The following is a 20,710-nucleotide window of genomic DNA, read 5'->3' on the forward strand; positions in this document are numbered from 1 at the left end:
GTTGTCTGAGTCAACCTAATGAAACATAGTCAGGCTCCACAGCTCAGTGGCTGCTTTCTAAATATTGTAGGACCTAGTTGTGTTCCCTGGTGTGTGTGCCTCCTTCAGCGCCTATCAAACTAGTGAGGTAACACTCTTTTAGAAAAAAAATTAGAAAAGACATCATTGTCAACACATTTCTAGGTGTCATTTGGTTCACCATGCATCTTTTCTTACTTCCAAACACAGCATGGCATAAAAGCAGTTGTTTTGTGCAATTACAATGTGCTGAAAAGTAGCACTCACTGATGTGTTACAATGACAAATCCTTTTCAAGAGCACAGCTTGGCATCTATCAGAGAGGAATCGACATTGCCTAGGACAGAATGTAATTCATTCCTAGACTTATACACCGCATTATCTAATCACGTATGGAATGCATACAAGGGACGTACAGTACAGTATGTTTAGCTTCTTTATCAGTGTACTGTGTGCAAGCATACTTTGCCACTGGCCGACTTTATCTCCTGCATTAGTGATCAATATAATTTTCATTTAGTCAATCATTTTCATAGAGGACAGACTGTGCTAGTGCTTATATCATATCTATTCCCCATTGAGTGTTGAGGCCAGCTTCTAAATTACCAGACGCAAGACAGTCCCAATGCAGTCCCAATGACAGAAACAATGGCAGAGGGAGAGTGGGGCGATAGAGAGAGAGAGAGAGAGAGAGAGAGAGAGTGAGAGAGAGAGAGAGAGAGAGAGAGAGAGAGAAGGAGAAGCAAAGAAATAGGGTAACAGTGGGTATCATTAAATGTTATAGCCTTCTGTTTCTCTCCCTCGGAGGTGGCTAGGTTTAAGATGTCTGGGCTGCATGCAGGGGCTGATGCAACTGGGGTCTAGAAAAACAAGGACAGGCTTGTGTTGACACATGTACCACCTGACAGAACAACAATGAAATAACTAAGCACTTAGAGCTGACTCCGTGACCAACAGCACAGACATGTCGCCGGCGTTGCTTATTAGCGCTGTTCCATGGTTCAGTCTAGCGCCGGACACTCTGTCACTGTTTCCTCGATATTGCACTGCCTGACAAACAGACGCTCTGCCTGGTAAACATTACTGGTTGGTGATGGCAAGTTCGAGACTCATTCAATTGAGAGCATTACCGGTGCATGGGACCACAAATTAACATTAGCCTGACTTGGAATCAGGCTAAGAGGCAGGTCTCTTACATAGCAAGTGCCATCTCAGACTGTGCTCTGATGCACATGTGATTTGTCGGAGGCAGCGCATACTCTGTGAAAGACTTGTTAGAGAGCACATAATGTGGGTGGTGACATGTTGAAAAAGGGTTGAAATGTGGTCGTAACACAGTAGGAACATATAGAGAAGCACTCCTGTAATGAAGGATTAACCTGTCAGCAAAGAAGCAACCACGCACGTAATCCTGTCTGTAGGGCAGATCCCAGATCCTAGGATACACACACATACACACAAACACATGCAGATGAGTTTGCAGCTGTACTCAAAACCCATATACAATTTTGGACATACACAAACCCACATAAAGAGCCATCTCTATCTATCTAGCTAGACAGGAATTGATAGTCTACCTGCACCACAGCTACCCTTGGGGTTTTAGAAAGTCTCAACAATGCACTCAGCCACACATCTGTCCGTATCGCATACGCCTGTATGTGTGTATGTTTGTGATTGTGTGTATGTGTGTGTGTGTGTGTGTGTGTGTGTGTGTGTGTGTGCTACTGTCTGAGCCACCCCCAATCCCTCTAAGTCACAACAACAACATTCCTCATCATCGCCCCAACCACGGACACACCACCAAGAGGAAACCCAGGGCCGAGGGGGGGAGGAGGGAGGAAGAGGAGAGGAGAGGTGGGGAGGAGAGAGAGAGAGAGAGAGAGAGAGAGAGAGAGAGAGAGAGACAAAGAGGGGAGAGGAGAAGGAAGGCTAGAAGTCTAAGGCTCTGAGGATCCAGTGGCTTTGTCACGGCAGCGAACCGTCTGCATTTTACCACGGTATTTCCACCCCGAATGAAGTCAGTCCCGCTGTTATTCAGACGGTTCAGGAGGTAAAGGCTGAGTCCACAAAACAACACAATGCCTGCAGAAAAAGTATACGTTTGAAATCTTCATACCCCATTTGAGTCTACCAAATGGCCAGCTATCATCCTAGGTAAAGGAAAACACTCTCGGCCCATTTACCTTACCATGATCACACAGGCAGACTTAACTGTCGAGACACAGAAAACCATTACAGGACAATCTCACTCCATCTCCCGATGCCTTAACAAAGTACGCAATTACTTACTTTTACTCCAGTTCAAACACGGACAAGTAAAAACCCTCCATTTACTGGCTCTCTTTCTCCCTCTCTCTCTCTTTCTCGTTCTTCCCCTCTCTCTCCTTCTCTCTTCAACTTTCCTCCTCTCTCTCAGTTACTCCCCCTCTGTCAGACGCATGCAAACACTCACTCGCGCACACACACACACACACACACACACACACACACACACACACACACCCACAGACAGAGCCACCCTCTCACACACTCTCTCCTCCCGCGACCCGGAATGCTTGGCAAGGTTCTACTGTACTGAAATACTGTGCTCACCATATAAGGTAGCGGCAGCTTCACATGTCACACATAATTTACATGCAGCGGGGCGGGAGTTCACCTTTTACAGCACACACGTAGAAACAGACACACACATGCAAAACCATGCTGCCCCCTTAGGCTGACGCGACAAGGGGGGGGGGAGAAAATTTAACAGAGAAAAAGAGAGAAAGAGAGAGAGAGAGAGAGAGAGAGAGAGAGAGAGAGGGGGATAGAGAAAGTGGGGAAGACAAAGAAATAGCTGTAGGTAAAAGAGAATCAAATTTTAACATTTGCCTAGTTAACCAAGCCTTGCAGGATAACTCCCAACATGTCCAATGTTGAGTCAGACGGAGGGAATGAAAGCTGAGTGGGCGATCTATTGATCCACTTCACTGCTTCCTGGAACAACCACGGCCCTCCAAACACACACACATACACACGCACACACGTACACACGCACACACACACACCAGCAAATTTTCTTGCTAACTGGCGCTACCCTCAGGAAGTAGCTATTGTGTGACTGTCTGCTTTGAGCCAGGAATGTGCCTTGCTGCTGTGTGTGTGTGTGTGTGTCTAAAAAACAAGCCATAACAAATAGATGTTAACTGTGAAACTGTGGCCCTCATACTGAACACACACACACACACACACACACACACACACACACACACGGCAGACACTAAAGCAAACAAACCCGATATCTCTACCTATGCTCCAATGCACAGGCGCTTACTTTGGAAAGTAAAGACTGCAGCACACAGAGGAGGAAAGATCTAGATAAACCGATGAGAGACCCTTGGGAAAGACAGGGAGAAAGCGAGAGAGAGAGAGAGAGAGAGAGAGAGAGGGAGAGAGGGAGAGGGAAAGAGAGAGATAGAGAAAGAGAGAGATAGGGAGGAGGGTACAAACCAAGCCCTTACCTCTCACATCGCTCTTCAGTTTGTGTGTGCGCTTCCGCGTGTCGATCGACTCTGCGTGTGTGTGTGTGTCTGTCTGTGTGTGTGTGTGTGTTCAGACAGGCCGCGACAGCAGACCCCCAGGCACCGGCTGGACCATTCTCAGGCAGGCAGGCAGAGCGCAGCAAGGCAGAGCGACTGGCAGAAGAGAGCCAAAGCGAGTGAGCGAGTGATTCAGCAGCGAATGAGTGGAGGAGCTGTGCGGAGCCGAGCACCGGAGTGAGAGAGAGAGAGAGGAGGAGTGTTTGTCTGTGTGTGTGCGTGTGTGTCTGTATGTGTGTGTGTGTGTGTGTGTGTGTGTGTGTGCGCGTGTTGCAGCGTTGGCTGTGTGCGCTAGTGTCTCCCCTCCCCTGCTTCTTGAAGTGGCTGAGCTGGGCTGTGCCGAGCTGTGCTGTGCTGAGACGGGCTGGGCTGTGTCTCTACGGACTCCCCAGCCTCTGGATCGTCTGTCTGCTGCCTGAGGAGAGTGCTGCTCGCTGGGCGGCAGTAGCAACAGCTGTGGAGGAGGAGGAGGAGGAGGAGGAGGAGGAGGAGGAGGAGCGGGGGACAGGAGAAGAAGAGGAGGAGGAGGGAGCTCTGACTGCACCGGGCATACAGATCCTGCAGTCCCCTCTCCCCCCCTCCCTTCCTCTCCGAGGGCTAGGCCACGCCCCCCTGAAACAACACCAGGAAGTGCTGGCTCAGTTACAGCAACACTGGCCTTGCCTATCCAGTCAGGCTGAGGAAGGAGAGAGGGAAAGAGGGAGGGAGGGAAGGGGGGGAAAACACAGCAAGAAGGAAAAGAAGGAGAGCGAGAAGGGAAACGAGTGACAGGATAAGGCTAGGAGAGGGGAAAGAACACAGAGAGAGGGGAAGTGAGTACAGCCAGAGAGGAATGGGTGAAACAGAAACAAGGGGGAACAAGGGATGAAGAGAGGTGGGGGGAGGATAAGGAGAGAAACAGCGGTGGAAAGGAGTTGGAAAGAATGAAATGATTAAGGGGAGTGAAGGAAAGAATTACGGAAAAATTTACAGGGAGCTTGCGACAGATTAGGTCTGGCTTCTGTCCGGATCCCCCCGCTCTCTCTGTGCTTTTCTGCTGTGGCATGCAACCCTCAGACACCTCAGTCAGCCTCACACTCACACCCTGCCCACACTGTGAAAGCAAGTCACACTGACCCACACTAAACTGAACTTTACAGGGCTTCCCTAGTGTGTGAGTATACATCCAATATAAGGTAGAGCTTGTAAATATTCAGGGAAGAACCATTCAAAAAGGGAAGATGCAGACCAGTGCAGTACAGTTGAAGGTAAGCGACATATTGTAAAAAGGCTAACTGAGACCACATTGTGTTTGAACTAAAGCAGACGCTGCTACCACCTCTCTTCTATTGTTGTTGACTCAAGGCTTCCGCCTCCACAAACCTCTCCATCCAGGGGAAAGCCAGAAGAAGAACTGGATTTGGACCTGATGCTGCAATATCCGGTAGCCATGGAGATAGCGGCCTTGGCATCTGCAGGAATCTAGACAGACTTCTAGCTGTGTGCTGATTCTAGTTTTTTTTTTAACTGATCCTGGATATTGTCTAAGACTCAGTTCATTTGGTCTTGATTAAGATAAAGCTAAAGGAGAGAGCGCTCGCATTATGCTGCCAGTTTGGAATCTTGTAAAATGGATGGGTGAGCGCTTCACTCTATCTTTTCATTTCCAATGTTGCGGCATGCCAAATTCAACACGCTGCAGTTTGCCTGAGCCCAGATCAGTTCGCACCTGCACCCGTACTGCCGTGCACATGCTGATGTTACGCCTGGCGGTACGGAGATGTACAGTAACTACTCTCTTTCTCTCTCTCTTATATTTATTTGCATAGATAAGCCGGCATGAAATTAACAATGGCTCTTGCATATAAAACTTGCTCTGTCACCCCACTGTCTCTCTGCTCCACCGTCTCCCTCTCTCTCTGGACCAGTGCGTACTGCTGCGTAGCCCTGTTTAATACAGAGCCGGTGATAAGTCATCTCTAATTTACACAGCAGGCCTTTAAACCCTGGGTGACAATCTGTGGTCGAGCCCCAGCTGCAGCGCTTACCCTTTACCTAGCCTATGTTCTGGCACAATGTTTTCTATGCACCCAGAGAGAGAAAAACATGCCGTATACCTCAGACAAAATAAAGGACTTCTCATAGAACCATTTTTTTGAGTTGATCAAATTTTGATATATAGTGGTATTAGCTACAACAAAGGAGCGCATGCCTTGATCCATGTCCATCCATTATATATCTGATGGAAGGAGATCAGACATCAACTGTGGAAACAGCCCTGCTAGAGCAAAAAATGTCTGTTTCAGATTAGCTCAGACTCTGTCGAGGACTGCTGATCAATGGGAGCAGCAGGTCGCTCTGACCCCAAAATGGAGTTTGCTTTGACCCATAATGGAGAAACATAGTGATTGATGCTGTTCTGGGCTGGCTCCACAGGACACACATTAGCAACGCTCCCGAAGATCTGGGCTCTCTGCGAAACTCAGACACTGACGTGGAATTTCCCCTCTTCTGCTGCTGCTGACATCATGCCAGTGCTTCTCTTTCTCTCTGTCCCTGTGTCTCTCTTTTTCTCTCTGCCTTGCTAGTCCCTATTTCCTATTCATTATCATTAATCTTACACTATCTCCGAGCCGCTCTCTCTCTCTGACTATATCTTAATTCCCCAAAATTTCCCCTAAGAACCACAACCACTTGTCTATTTGTCACTAACCACACAACCATATTCCCCTAGTCCAATTAGGGGTGTGAGTGTAGAGGAAAGCTTTGCAGTTACCAGATGGTTTGCTCATTCGGTTCTACAAGTCATATTCTCAAGTGCCATTCTGCATATTTCATGATCAAATGTAAAACGGGAGCCCATTTTATGAGGAAATTCTCTTTTTCAAGTCCCTATTTCTTCATCTCAAGTGAAATCAGCTGTATGTTTTTACTTCTTGCGCCACATGTCTTGTACCTCGTAGATAAGAGGACGGCGTGACCGTTGCTCTAGAGGAGATCAATGAGGCCATGGAGAGGTATTTCAGTATGAGCAGAGAGTATGCAACAGGAACCGCCATACTGGGGTTGAGAAAACTGTTTGCTGCTAATTCTGCTTTCGAAACCAGTGGGTGGTCACACAGATAAACGTTAACTGATAGAGAACAGGAAGAGGCGTGTGTGTGTGTGTCTGTGTGTGTCTGTGTGTGTGTGTAGTGTGGTTAAGAAAGCACCTCAGAGTAAAAAAAGTACAACTCATTTTATAGGGAAGGTCAGAATATTTTAGAACTGACTCAGAGTTAGACTAGCATTGTGATCTTTATCTGTCTTATTAACCCTGTTTCCAACATGGTCAGGCAAGGTCAACCTCTCTCTCTCTCTCTATGTGTCTTTCAACCTATCAAATCCTCCTTCGCTCTCATCCTCTACCCCTCTCTTATTTTCTCTCCGTCTTCCCCGGCGAATTCAACTTTCTGCCCTCAGCCTGCCTATCGTCTCAGCAGTCTGCTATTTCCCAGCCTTCTGTAAATGACACTGGGTGGCTGATGTGAACTCTCACTCCACTGAGGAAATGTCCCAGAGCCTTTGTATGCCAAGCTCTGACGGCCCATCTATCACTAAGGCCACAAATACACATTACACTCCCATTACAGACCATCACAGCGGCAACTGCAACAGTACACAGCCTTGCAGAAAGGCCCGCAGCACAGCGCTGCACAAAGGAGCTGCATTCAATGTCAGCCATTTCACAATAGTTTGTGTTGGAGGTTACAGAATGAGACAGCAGAATGGAGACTGGAGGTAATTTCTACCCTTAAAATGGCTGCTGGTTGTGTTACACATCTTCTTATTTTAGTGTAGAGTGAGGAGCACCCCAAGTCAAACAAGGTAGATATACTGTATGTCTGATTGATGAACTAAAAGAGAAAACTGGCAAAGTTAAATCTGCAGAACCAAAGCAAGACAGCCAACTACAGAATAGAGACATTTGAAAAAAAGATGTTACATATTACTAAAATGTAGGTAATAATGTGGGACGAGTAGCAAAATGTGTGTAAATGTTGGCAAACACTCCTTTTCTACTATACACACATTTGCAATTGTGTTTCCTTGCAGCATACTGTGTGGTTTTCTCTCTTAACTTTTTTTTCCACTTTGACGCAGTGAGGGGAAGCAGGTGCAATTCAAGCTGTCAGGTTTGAAATACGGAGAGAGGAAATAGCATACTGTATTGTCCCCATCTGACACCACTGTGTGAGTGTGCAGCATTCGAGCTCGAAGCTTATCTTGGAGATAAAATGAAAATGAATGGAAACACCCTTTGCAAAGAGGCCTTTCACTCGAGCTTCCAGCAAAGTTTCTGTCTTAATGTAGCCTGCATATATACTGCTGAACATAAAAATAAAATAAGCTATGAATGAAATATACTTTCCTAACCTCTCAAACACTCACAAAAGCACTCATATAGCCTTCACTGTAAGTTAGACAACCTTGTATGAACAGCAAAATACTCCATATGTTGGCTTTTCTATGGCACAGAAACTTTCTTTCATCGCAAACAAAACAAATATTTTTTTTGAACAGTGTAAATTATCAGCAAGTACATAAGCAAAACATCAAGAGGAAAACATTGAATAACAACATCTACTGCATGAGTCAAAGTTATCTATTAAGCAGTGATCCTAGAGACGCTGGACTTTACCTTACCTGTGTGTCTGTCTAGCGCTGACGTGCCACTGGGACAGACAAAGCTACTTCAACACAGGTCACGCTGACGCAATGCATTGTGGGACCAACAAACATCTTGATGTCTGTCTTCCTCTAGTCCTCTCTCTCTCATAATAGCGCCTTTTGCTTGGCAACGGCCATATCACAAATGCGGTCAGGTTTACAGCACACCATCACTGCGCAACACCATGTCGCCATGACAACCACTCCTAATCTCATTTGCATCTTCTGCTTGCATTATCTACTGATGCCAAATATGGTCACCCCTGTATTTTTCCCCGCCCCTTTTCTGCGTCCCCTTTTATAACTTCCTCTTTCCCTCCATTTTCATAACTGTATGTGTGTGTGTGTGTGTGTGTGTGCTTTGTGTATGCGCACATGCCTGTGTGTTTGTATACTTGCAGTCTATGAGTGTGTGAAAAGAGGAAGTGCTCATGACATCTGACCAGTTTGCAGCCTCAGAGATAAGCAGTGAAACAGCTCGGTAAAACAGGAAGCGGGGTGTTGTAGAAGCTGCTGTTTGGAGACTTAAAAAAGGAAGGGCACCGAGGTTACCACAACACCCCTGTCAGGTACAATGTCACAGGGTTTCACTTACCCCCCTAGTTCCTCCTCAGTAAGGCTGGTGCGGGCATGTGGCCTCTTCCTCCGCCCCCAGGGCCGTGTCTGTCAAACTATCACTGGAAGGTTGAGACGGGCCCCTGGAGCCCACACACACAGCAACACTCAGCAGCACTCAGCACCTGTCTGCAGCTGCCAGCGCCGAGAAACAGACACGGTCAATCACACAGGACAGCGCAGCAAAAGGTAAAGAGCAGAAAAGAGTGGGAGTGGGAGCGAGAGAGACAGCGAGCATTATATCAGCAGAAAAAAACAACGTTCTGAGCAGGTTGCATGTTATGTGCAACACATAATGCGATGAATCGAAAGTTTAGTATTTAAAGGTGTTGCATTAAAAATCAATATTGTCAAATTAATTGTGAAACCTTGGTAGAATTATCGTAAACAAATGAGACCATGGTCGAGACATTTGGTAGCCTCTATCTCATGCCCATGTTGGTGCTAGTGTTTCTCAAAATTAAGACCATATTTCCCAGTAACCCTGTGGCAGAGGATGTTGCTACCATATTTGCCAACCTTGAGAGTCCAGAAATAGGGAGATTTTCCAAACCAAAGCGGGGGTCTGGTGGTCCACACCCAGATTCAGAAACCGTACTTCCTGCATTCTGGTGACTTTTTATGTATAAAATAACAATGTAAATATAGTACAAAGAAAAAAGGAAAGATGTTGGTTGCACTCAGACGAAGGTCAGTTGGTCAGGTGCAAAAATCTAATTATTGTACACAAGGAAAATAATTCTGCACACTGCAAGTAAAAGGCTAGTGTGCAGAATTATTTTCCTATTTTTCTAATATATTATTAAAACATCATCTGCTTCTTTGCAGTATTCATAGTATTCTGTTACATCACCACACGGCCATCTTGGTAGGAAAATAACAGGTGACTGTAATAAATTAGCAGGTGATCTTAATCAAATGATAGCCACAGCCAATGAGCTGTGACATCATGGGAATACTATGAATACCTTTGGCTCCAACTACCTACCAATTTACTAACTACTGTATGTAACCATGGAGATGACATTTTTGGTCATCAACGCATTTTGTTGACCGTGATAGTATAGAGAGCCTAAGTCCCTCCCCTTCCGCTGTCCCCCATGGGACCTTATTTCGGAAAAAATATGTACGGTAGTCAATGGCGAGAGACAAATAATTGTTTGATCCCGTTTGAATTGTGCCATGAATTACACATATGATGTTTTGTCAATTTAAAAGATAATTTTGCAAGTCAAGAAAGTCGCAGTTTGTCGTAAAACAGTAAAGTAACGTTTAGTTTTGTGTGAAACCGCTCAGTGAACTACATCTCTCGTCTCGCACAATATACGTCACCAACACCAACATGGAACGAAACATACGAAACACACAGGCATCGTTAGCCCCCACTGTACTAAAACTATCCTAAACCAGTTTAAATCCGTTTTTACTGTCTACCTTCCAGCTGTGTATAATACTACTGCTATCTGAGAGGGACTTATATTAGCTTCAGCGGCTCTGGGTAGCTTGTGGAGAGAGAAAGTTATAACGTCACTTACGCGACTTTTGGGTGTGTAGTATTTCTAATTACATATTTTCACAGTTTACAGTTATACTTCAACAGTTTTACGACAAACTGCGACTTTCTTGACTTGCAAAATTATCTTTTAAATTGACAACACATCATATGTGTAATTCATGGCACAATTCAAACGGGATCAAACAATTATTTGTCTCTCGCCATTGACTACCGTACATATTTTTTCCGAAATAAGGTCCCATGGGGGACAGCGGAAGGGGAGGGACTTAGGCTCTCTATAGGGCCTAGATTTTTTGTGTTGCTATTTTGAACAAATATAGTAAAATGAGCAGATTTTGAAATTTGATCAAAATATGTAAGAAAATCAGGAGAAATGACACCATCGGAGAATGAGTCTCCCAGGAAAATCGGGATAGTTGGCAAGTACGGTTGTTTTGTGCCACAAATCAATATCCCGTTGTGCCGTAAAGCAATATAGTGGATTTCCCGCGAAATCCAACCCAGTGGCGCCCAATGTAAAATGCAGTGTAAAGGCCATAGAGGCTGTCAATCTTCTCAGCGATGGTCTCGTTGTTTAACAGTAATTATGCTAATGTCTCAAAATGAATGTGGTAATGATTTATTGATGTTAAAATGCTACACATAGCACCTTTAATGTGAAGGCTATTTCACTTTGCTTTTCCAGGCACTCCAGAGTATTATCAGGAGATTTGACCTCTCATCTCAGGCTTTCTAAGCACATCATCTCTTCCTCTGACTCTAACTTACCCAGGCAGCATCTGGAGTAGCTGTGAGGCAGATTCAGAGGCTCTGAGCACCAGACGGCCTCCCCTCCTGTAGGCTGCAGGGCTGCTGGGACTCGGGGGACTGGAAGTCAATGAAACCAGGCCTAATTTAGCCTCCCCTCCTCCACTAGCTGCCAGGAACCAGAGTGAGACTCCTTCCCTTTTTAGGGCTCCCTGGACACTGCGGTCTGCAAGTGGCACTACTGCATTCCAAGCTACACTAAGGAGAGAGACAGAGAGAGAGAGAGAGAGAGAGAGAGAGAGAGAGAGAGAGAGAGAGAGAGGGAGAGAGAATGAAGAATCTATTTACTTAATATACAGTTTATTTTATTTCATTTTATTTGACTTTATTTCTATCTCATTTATGTTTGAATCTATACTTTGGCAACATGTGCACATGTATGTCATGCCAATAAAGCTGACTGAATTGAATTGAATTGAGAGAGAGAGAGAGAGAGAGAGAGAGAGAGAGAGAGAGAGAGTGAGAGAGAGAGAGACAGAGAGAGAGAGAGAGAGGGGAGATGTGAAAGTAGAAGTTGTGATATGCAAGCATCATTTTAATTATTATCTGTGCAGGTCTGAAAGTCATAACCTAGCATTGTAAGAAGCACACTCATTTAAGCCCTCATGTCTTTAAATTACTCATACACCAAGCTTATTTAACCTGTCAGGTGGGAAAGGTTTACAAAACCATACGGTACCATCATACCTTTACACCACCGATAAACACTTTGAACAGACACACAGACAGCCTGGTGTTGTGAGTCAGACACCGGCGTCCAGTGCCCACTGTCACAACAGCCTGCCATCAGATCACACCACTAATTAGCTGTGAAGAGAAGACTAATCAGGGAGCCTATACTTACACTATCCACTCAGCCAGGCCCCGACACTCTGTCATGTAATGTTTAATAACCCTGCACTGAAACTAGAGGCTGCCCGCCCCGACGTGGGTCCTGTCTGCATTGTGATCAGGCTGCTTTTCATCTGAGAGAGAGAGAGAGAGAGAGAGAGAGAGAGAGAATGTTGACACTCACCATCCAACTTGAAAATGTACAGTATTTGAATACATTTTTCATTTGGTATTTAGGTTTCACAGTAATATATTTTCTTCCCAACTTGTTTGGTATTAATAAACTGAGACCTGAAAAAGACCCGGAATTGAATTATCACCTAAATGCATTTTGATCAATGCAAAAAAAACAAATCTGATTAAAACAGCACAATAAAACTCAATGTGCTGATATATGTCCTCTTTGAAGACCAAGAATTGCACTGAAAAGTGAAATTAAAGTTATTTCAGCAGGGCAAGCTGGAAATGCCACTGTGCAAGCTTATGAAAATGATAGACACGTCACTATTTATTAACCATGGCAGCCCATGTATTCAAAATAAATGGATTAGATGAGGATTACTCATTGCGCCTCTATTCCCTTCCCATCCCAGTGTTTTCTACTAGTGATGTGACTACACATGTATTATTTAAGACAGTGATCACATAAGCCATGGTATGAATACACAATAGGATTATCTATGGTGGAGTGTTAAAGTCTCATCTTCTGCCCCCCCACCTCCCACCCCCTTTGGGGAACTGACAAAACGTGGCTGCCGTTTTACTGCGAGTGTATGGAATAAGCCCGATTCACACTCACATAATCCCATTAGTCCCATTCATGGTCCCTGTCTGACCACTCTGCATAATGAGGAGAAAAAGACTACTAGGACAATATTTATAAGTAACTATTTTCATAAAGGGGAATTCCTTATGTCAGTGTAACATAGACAACAATTTTTTTGTTTCAGGAACTCCCTGGGTTTCGGTCAACCCCTTCACCAACTACTGTGATGGTCTATAAGATTTTTTATCCTGCTTCTTCTATATTAAAACCCTAGAAATCCAGCCTTCTCACTTCACCTCTCTTCCCCATATTCACAGTGCGGTCTACTGATGTATCTGTAATGGTGCGAGGTGTTCCACTATCCATCATCATTTATAGGGGCGATAAGATCAGCAACTGTCATCAACCCAATCTGCAATGATATTAAAAAAATAACTTGGTAGCTAGAGGCTATTGAAGTTAAAGTAACATCAATAAAACATGAAATGTGTTGGAGCTGGACTGGTCCTACCGGTTCAGACTAAAGCTAACTGATCCAATGCCACAATGGTATTGTAATGGATTATACTGGTAGTGATTATAGACAACTGAACGACAAACCAGGAACTAGAGTGGGTCATTCTATGCCATGTTATGTTGACTTAGCCCTGTGTCAGCCAAACGAGCGCTCTGCTATAAGCATTAACTACCGTGATAGCAAGGGCTGAATGGTGGCTGTGCAGTACACACTATACATCAATTCCCTTGACATAACTTCATAATAGGCTAGGATTTGGATTCCATAGGTCTTATAGAGCTGCATTCATTCATTGGAATTATTATATTGCGATTGGGATATTGCAATACAGTATACAGGCACAGATTTTCATTATTTTAGATTTTTCAGCAAACAAACATTTTTAAATGTTTTATATGTTGCTTATGATTTGCTCTGTTTGAATACAATGAAAGTGTAGTTTACAGTGTACTATTTATGCGCCAGAAATTGAGCTCAGCACCACAATACCATGTTTGAGTCCATTTTGAGCACCCAAAACTAAATAATTAAAATAATTATAATAAACAATTGCAACCTTGTGCAGTAGTAGTTCATGTTGTGAGTAGTTCATGTTGTGATTTTCTGCTTCCTCTACATTGGTTCCTTCAACAGAAAATTGCAGAACTAGTTTAATCAACTAGCCTGAGTCAAAGTTTAACATCAACAGTTATCTAATGCCAAGCTGAATCCATACTATGATTTCTCAGGTGAGCTCCTTTGCCACCAAACACGCTTTACATGAGCAACTCTCTTACCAGGGCTGAGGGTAAATAAGGAAAAGGGTCCAACCACCAAACACAGCTCTAGATCAAAAACATCTTCTATACACTAGAAGACCCTCCACTTAGTAACCTAGCAACCAGTGAACTCAACATTGCACCTATTGTAACTCTAAAACTAGCTAAGCTGAGCACCAGACATAATTATATCTCTCCTCAGCCAATCACATAAGGCCCTGGGCCATAAATAACAGACTGCTCCCCTACAGAGCTCCAGTCTGTGCCGAAAAGTCAACAAACACTTTCTCCAGTAGCGGCATTTGCTCACTATTGGATTCCTCTTGCTCAGAGGAAGACAAACAGAAGGGGAGAGAGACAGAGGAAGATATAGAGGACTAGAGAGAGAGAGAGCAATAGAGAGAGAGAGAGACAGGAAAAGAAAAACAAATGTAGCCTATGATTACTGAGTCATAATGAAGGCTGTTAGATGGGACTGGCTATGAGCTATGTCATTAAAGACAGTTGAGTGGCTGGAAAGCCTTGCAGGTCTCTATTTGAAACACTGGCATGCTGGATAACAAGGACACACAGGGCAGGAGACAGAGAGCCCTCACAAATAGCTTCTTCAGCCTTTGATTTTCAAAAAGTGATTATAACATTTTGCAAATATTACACTAACGCTGCTGATCCAAATTGGTTCTTAATAGCAGTTGCCCTGTTGTAAATGGCCGGGGCTCCGTTTTCAAGCCTAATTACCTTGTGTGTGTTTTTGCCAGACAGCTACTCCAGAGCTCTGCAAAACAGCTCGGTCTCTGGGGCCTTATATTTAGATTTTACGACCAATATTGAATTCCGACCCCAGATATTTTCACCAGGGTGATTTAAGGTGTCACTTCGATGGGGCAACAAGTTATGACCGTAATTACGATCAGATCACATCACATGGCTGAAAGAGGGCTCTGGTACAGTTGTTCCCTCTGGGTGATGAGAGATGGGATTGGAGATGTGTCTCCATACAGGACATTACTAATGTGTTACGGAGTAACAGAACACACTTTTATGTCTTTTACTAAGGGGATTTGAGAATCCATCTAACCTCTTAGCTTCATATCATCTATAGCTCCTCCTGGTGACAAGCCACAGTGATAAAAAAGGCTATAGGTTATATGATGACCAAGCAATTTCTAAAAGATCAATGTCTATGCTTCCTTTTTAAACTCTCTTAAGGGCACTTTGGAAAACATTAGCTTTCATGGTACTTGATCACACCAACAGAGATGCCAACTACATCAAAATACGACCTCCGTAATAGGATCATCATGTTACATATTCCCTGAGATATGTAAAGAGATATGTAAACATGACTGATGGAAGCACCATGAGACATCCTTGGCACGTATCAGATAATAAAAACAGATGTGTCCTACATTTCTCCTGTCTTCCTGTGCTATTCCTTTCATTTGGCGCCTCTCAAATGGGGAGGCGACACTTTCTAAACTCCAATGTGACGTGTCCAGTGAGTCCTGTGCCTGTCCGTCTGATTTAAAGCTCATGGAGGTGCATGTCTTGGGTTAGACCGATATATCGATTTGCCGATATTGACTTTTTATTAAATATCGGATATTGGCCACCAGTCATGTCGTCTACTACTGATATGATGGAGGTTCCTCCCTGTCTATAAACAGTTTATACATGCAATGAATAGTTTGTACAATTGCTGCTTTGAAATTTTCTTTTTATTTAAAGGCTTGTATCCCCAAATTCCTCTTGAATAGACTGGGTGAGTCATCCTGCCTTAAGGCTAGCCCTAAAAGAATTTCATTATCCCGGGTTTTAATGGAGAGTTTTAGCATCCCATGGTCTCTATATGCTGTTTCAGAGGCTTTTTCACCCTAACAAGAATAACATTTTGTCAAAAACACTTAACACTTGTCAGTTTTTTGATTTGCTTTGGCATGGAAATTGCCTAATTTAATTTGAATATCCTTAAATACAGACACAAAATATTAGCTATTGACAGCTTCAATCCAAGTAAAATATTAGTATTGGCCTTGGGCGAACCCTGGCCTTGACTGTGATGTTGCAATTATTCTTGACTTTTACACATAGGATGTTCTGTGACTTTGATGACATTACATTTGGTGAATGAATTATTGACCGGTACCATTACCTTAAAAACTGGAATAGACAAATGCATCCCTCCCAACCTGAAGGACAAAAGTGGGCCTAAAGCGGCGAGCAGCCTGTCTTGGTTGTTACTGATGCTGGAGGCAGAACAGACTGACCCTCTCTCAGCTCCCTGGACGTTTTCTTGAAGCCTGTTCTCGGCCTATTGGGATTCTGGTAGCCTACATTCCCTGCTTCAAGGTCGGCACCAGTGGCAAATTAAATTACTGCTCCTGTTTTGTTGTGTTGGCGCCGGGTCAAAAGTAACTTGGCTAAAATGATGAGTGCGGGATTCTGAAGGGAGCAGCATTTGTCCTGACCCTCCGGTGTCATGTTTGCAAAGACAGTAGCGGCGATGAAAAGAGCTCAAATCAAAAGCAGTGCATTAAATTCTGCTTCTGTAATCATTTGCGCGTAAAATCAATTACCTTTGCTTTCAAATGCACCGCTTTATGCTGCTGTCCTTTGAGTTTACCTTGCTGCTGGCCGACGTCATGTGCCTGCATATGGAGTGAAGCCTCACGAGGCCGCGTCCCATGAAGCTCACGCTACACTGCCATCTGCTGGGCAACTTGGGTATTAACGTTATATGTGGCAAATAAGTGTTTGTTTTGTTTTGTTTTGTTTTGTTTTGCTTTGCTTTGCTTTGCTTTGCTTTGCTTTGCTTTGTCAATAAATGTCACTTTCTTTTCTTATTGTTGTTGTTGTCGTTGTTGTTGATGATAACGATGAAGATGAATTTGTGTGCTGTGTGCCCAACCACAGTAACATGACAATTAGTTCAACCTCACAAATTGCAGCGAGAGTCTCACTTTGCACTACTCACTATGAGTTTTTGTCACATCTAAGCGTCCCGTGCTAGCTCTCTCTGCAGCAGGGAGAGGAGTTTATCTGTCAGTTGCTGAGGGGGTCGTTATCAGCAGGCAAACAGCTTACACACCACTCTGTGAAATGGGAGGAACTCAGAGTATGTAGTGCAGTGTTGAAACACGCCACTCACAAACAGGCGACTGCACTTGGCTGCTCAAATGTGTGCCATCGAGATCTGTTTACAATATCACCAAGCGAGTTATGGAACAATGAGCGCAACATGGAGGCAAAACAATGAGGAGTTCACGGTGACACACAGCACACTATACCAGATATTGGATACAGGTGTGCTGTACCTCGTCTGTGCTGTTTGCCTGTGATATGTCATTTTCAGAGTTAGATGCACTCTAACTGATGGGCTTCATTTTCAAGGTGGCTGACCTATGGAGGCCCTTCTGATCTCCCACATAACACCGTTGACACACTATCCTGATCACTCTAATAGGTGAGAACCTATGAATCTTGTGGTGGAAGAGGATGTTACCTGAGAGAGGGATTTTGTAACTTATTGTCTTTAATGTAGCCTATTATTGTCATTGTCTCAACCATCAAGACAGGCAATAGTAAAATGATTAGGCTACTTTTCATTCACAATGAATCTCAAGTACTACTTAAAGTACTACTTAAAAACAAAAACAAACAAAAAAATAAATAAAGAATAATAATCACTAAACAAAATTTAACAAGAAAAGGAGTTCCTGAATAAGATGATGATGTTGAAAACCAGAACCTCCTAGTGACCTAAGGTTACAGGACTGATGATGTGTCCAACTGCATCAGGAGTTGCATGGAAAAACCATATGAAACTAAAGTCTACCTGATTGAATTCAAAATAATAAAACTTAAAATGCTTTCACCCATAACTCACTTTCTTTCTCCCCTTTCTGTCTTCTTTCTCCAGTCTCCATAGACTTAAATAGCCCCATCCATCCTCCTGTAGAAGATCGAGGACAGAACGTACCGTCTTCCCTTCAATATTGCGCTCTTTTGTATTTGTTTCTATATGCAACACAATACTGCTAAACACCATGTCCTCTATTTGCCTGCCTCCTCTTAATGAATCATCTTTTCTCATCCTTACAGTCTTTTATTACTCAGTATGCACTGATCTCCATCAGTGTCCGTGTCACAGAAGCCGTGCAAGAAAGCAAGAAAGTGTGAATCCCACTGTGACAAAACCGACTGGCAGAGTCCAGTAAGTAGGCTAGTCATGGGGCTGGGACTGCAGAGTGGACACTAGAGAGCAGCAGATACAAGAGAGCAGCGCCGTGCACACTCTTCCTACATCACATTCATTCTTACAAATATGTAATTATAAAGAAGCACACACACACACACACACACACACACACACACACACACACGCACACACACACACACGACAGTCATCCATTACACTTATCTTCACAGTGTTTGTTTTTTTGTATAAACTAGGATTGCACTTAAAAATTAGACACACTGGAAAAAAGGCTTGCAGCCTGAAATATTTGTTATTTACTCCCCTGCTGCTGTTTTGCAATAAATGATTTAAAATTCATTTTTGAGTGCAATCCCCTGATTTTTTCATTGATGGTTGCTTGGTGGATCCAGCGCCAAGCTAAAGTGCTGCACAATGACTTTGACATTTTTGAGTGTAAATCAGGACAAAGTGATACGCTGGCTTTATAGGATTTTGTATGAAATGCTGCTGTCTGGAGGCCTGATCATGAGGATATCAGTGTGGGAATTGAGAAGGGTGTGTTTGACATCTGATCCGCTTGCAGTAAACAAGGTCGAGGAGAAAGAAGAAGAAGAAGAAAGTGATGGTTTAGATAATAAAAGGTTCTTACACAAAAGCTAATAACTTCTAACTCAGTCTTTTTAGATTTTAGTTACACTCTCTTGGAGAATTAGTGTGAGTTTTGAAGGCGAAGCAGCTCTCCCTATATCACCTTGCAATAGACTATGTTAGACCACAGGCTATAAGCCAACGCCTCACTGTCTGGATTGCCTATTGTTGCTTTACGTTGACAGAGTACATGAATATTTAACAGGAGGAGGGAAAGTGGAAGGCATCCGATCACGAAGAAGAAAATAACACTCTCCCCGTCACGTGACCCGACTGTCAATAGTCTGATGACAGCTAGATTGCTTCCTTTTGATTGGTTGTTTACTTTTTTTTTTGTTGTTGATACGATTCAATTCTCCGCTTTGGCCAACTGGCAGGCTTTGAAATCACCGTCGACTAAAAAAAAAAAAAAAGGAAATAGAAACTGTTGCCTTCACAGACAGTCTGTGTGTTTACAGGTCAAATGGGGTCGTGTGGCAAGTGGGGTGCCAGTGACACAGAAGCAGACGCGGTGGGAGTGTGTACAGTCAGCACCATGGACAGCGAACAGAGGATCATCCAGGTGATCCGGGAGATGCGCTCGGAAATCAGAAAACTGGAGCTGGAGAACATGGGGCTGAGGAGGAGAGCTGGGGCTAATTTCCGAAAGAATGCAACAGTTCCCATCCTGGCGGCAGAATACAGAAGTAAGCTAATATACTTTTTGATGGCTGTTAAGTCTGGCAGCTGTTATGGCAGACAAAACTCTAGAATATTCCTGTAATATTCCTATTGGGATTTATCAATGGTGGCTTTATCATACTCCATGGTATTTTTTTTAAAATCCTCTATGGTATAATATTCCAATTATAGTTGTATATCATTCCTATATGGACTTAGTTTTGCTGTAACATTTGTATAGCCTACATAGATCCTTTTAAAAAATTATAGTTCTTTTTCCGCAAGAGGTGAGACAGTAGCCTCTCTCTTAATTCTGTTCTTTCTCTTTATCGGATTATCCAGAGAGCATCGTCATGACAGTGAGAAGATATTCAGTCTTCCAGCCTTTGGTCAGTCATCGGTGGAATCTGCAGCTGGCCACTGCAAAGAGTGAGAGGTGGCGCATACAGAGGATCTCTTCTGATAACGACACTGCGCTACTGGAGAACAGCAGAGATGAAAATGAGCACGGTCAATCTGACATTGACAGTATGGCCAGCAACAAGAGTGGTCATGATAATTTCTTTCTCTCTTAAAAAATATTCTAGCTTGGGTTGGTTTATTGGCCTTCAAGTCACCTACTTATTCTGCAAGCTCTCGATATGGTGGTCTGATCTAGGCTACATGTTTTGATAAATCTAGCTGGGCACTTGGGAAGTACAAACTCACCAAATAAAGTGTTTCTATCATTGGTCTATTGCCTACTGTCTTGTCAATCCATTTCAGGCCAATAATTAGTCAGTTATTCAGTCAGTTATTTTGTGAAAGCAATTATTAAAGCAATCTATTGGGGAAACAACAACAACAAAAAAAAACATTTTCCTATGACTATTAGCCTACACAAATACCAAACCTAAGTGATAGCGATAATCGCTAATTGGTGTAAGGATTATGATTTTTTTTTTATGATTATTTTTTTTAATTTACTATTTTATTACAACAAGTATACATACAACAACAATATCAACAAGTTCTCAACACTGTATACAACTTGATGATTATGATTATCAACCTGTAGAGTGCACCTGTCAGTCTCGTCACTTTCCTCTCGCGAGAGTTCGGCGTTG

The 20,710-nt window shown here is 43.4% G+C and overlaps 2 protein-coding genes and 1 long non-coding RNA gene across 32 annotated transcripts in view; 2 read left to right on the plus strand and 1 right to left on the minus strand.

Annotated features, from left to right (window-relative positions):
• mbnl1 (muscleblind-like splicing regulator 1) overlaps positions 1–8,395 on the minus strand; it is a 45,136-nt gene extending 36,741 nt beyond the window's left edge. For 27 of the 30 annotated variants that reach the window (XM_078287607.1, XM_078287606.1, XM_071926866.2 and 24 more), the window contains exon 1: positions 2,311–2,585. The gene's annotated coding sequence lies outside the window, so the exon portion shown is untranslated. Of the gene's footprint in view, positions 1–2,310; positions 2,586–3,521; positions 4,318–8,264 lie in introns of those variants that run through there. The other 3 variants (XM_071926852.2, XM_071926867.2, XM_071926851.2) reach the window with 3 other exon arrangements.
• Positions 8,396–9,013: 618 nt separating this feature from the next.
• Positions 9,014–20,338, plus strand: LOC139932938 (uncharacterized). Its single transcript, XM_078287786.1, has 3 exons — positions 9,014–9,092; positions 19,403–19,630; positions 19,947–20,338. Exons 2-3 carry the CDS (start codon positions 19,408–19,410, stop codon positions 20,177–20,179), a joined length of 456 nt encoding a protein of 151 aa, XP_078143912.1. The 5' UTR covers positions 9,014–9,092; positions 19,403–19,407; the 3' UTR covers positions 20,180–20,338.
• On the plus strand, positions 17,069–18,930 carry LOC144542140 (uncharacterized). The gene is made up of 3 exons (XR_013507120.1): positions 17,069–17,401; positions 17,489–17,561; positions 18,018–18,930. It is a non-coding gene; the product is annotated as an uncharacterized LOC144542140 (long non-coding RNA).
• Positions 20,339–20,710: the final 372 nt, after the last annotated feature.

This window comes from Centroberyx gerrardi, chromosome 13, assembly GCF_048128805.1.
Source record: "Centroberyx gerrardi isolate f3 chromosome 13, fCenGer3.hap1.cur.20231027, whole genome shotgun sequence".
Classification (NCBI taxonomy): domain Eukaryota; kingdom Metazoa; phylum Chordata; class Actinopteri; order Beryciformes; family Berycidae; genus Centroberyx; species Centroberyx gerrardi.

What these genes read in the sequence shown, in the direction of transcription:
- LOC139932938 (XM_078287786.1), top strand. Translation starts at nt 19,408, where the DNA reads ATGGGGTCGTGTGGCAAGTGGGGTGCCAGTGACACAGAAGCAGACGCG. An exon ending in CCTGGCGGCAGAATACAGAA is followed by an intron (nt 19,631 to 19,946) that starts GTAAGCTAATAT and finishes CGGATTATCCAG; the next exon opens with AGAGCATCGTCATGACAGTG.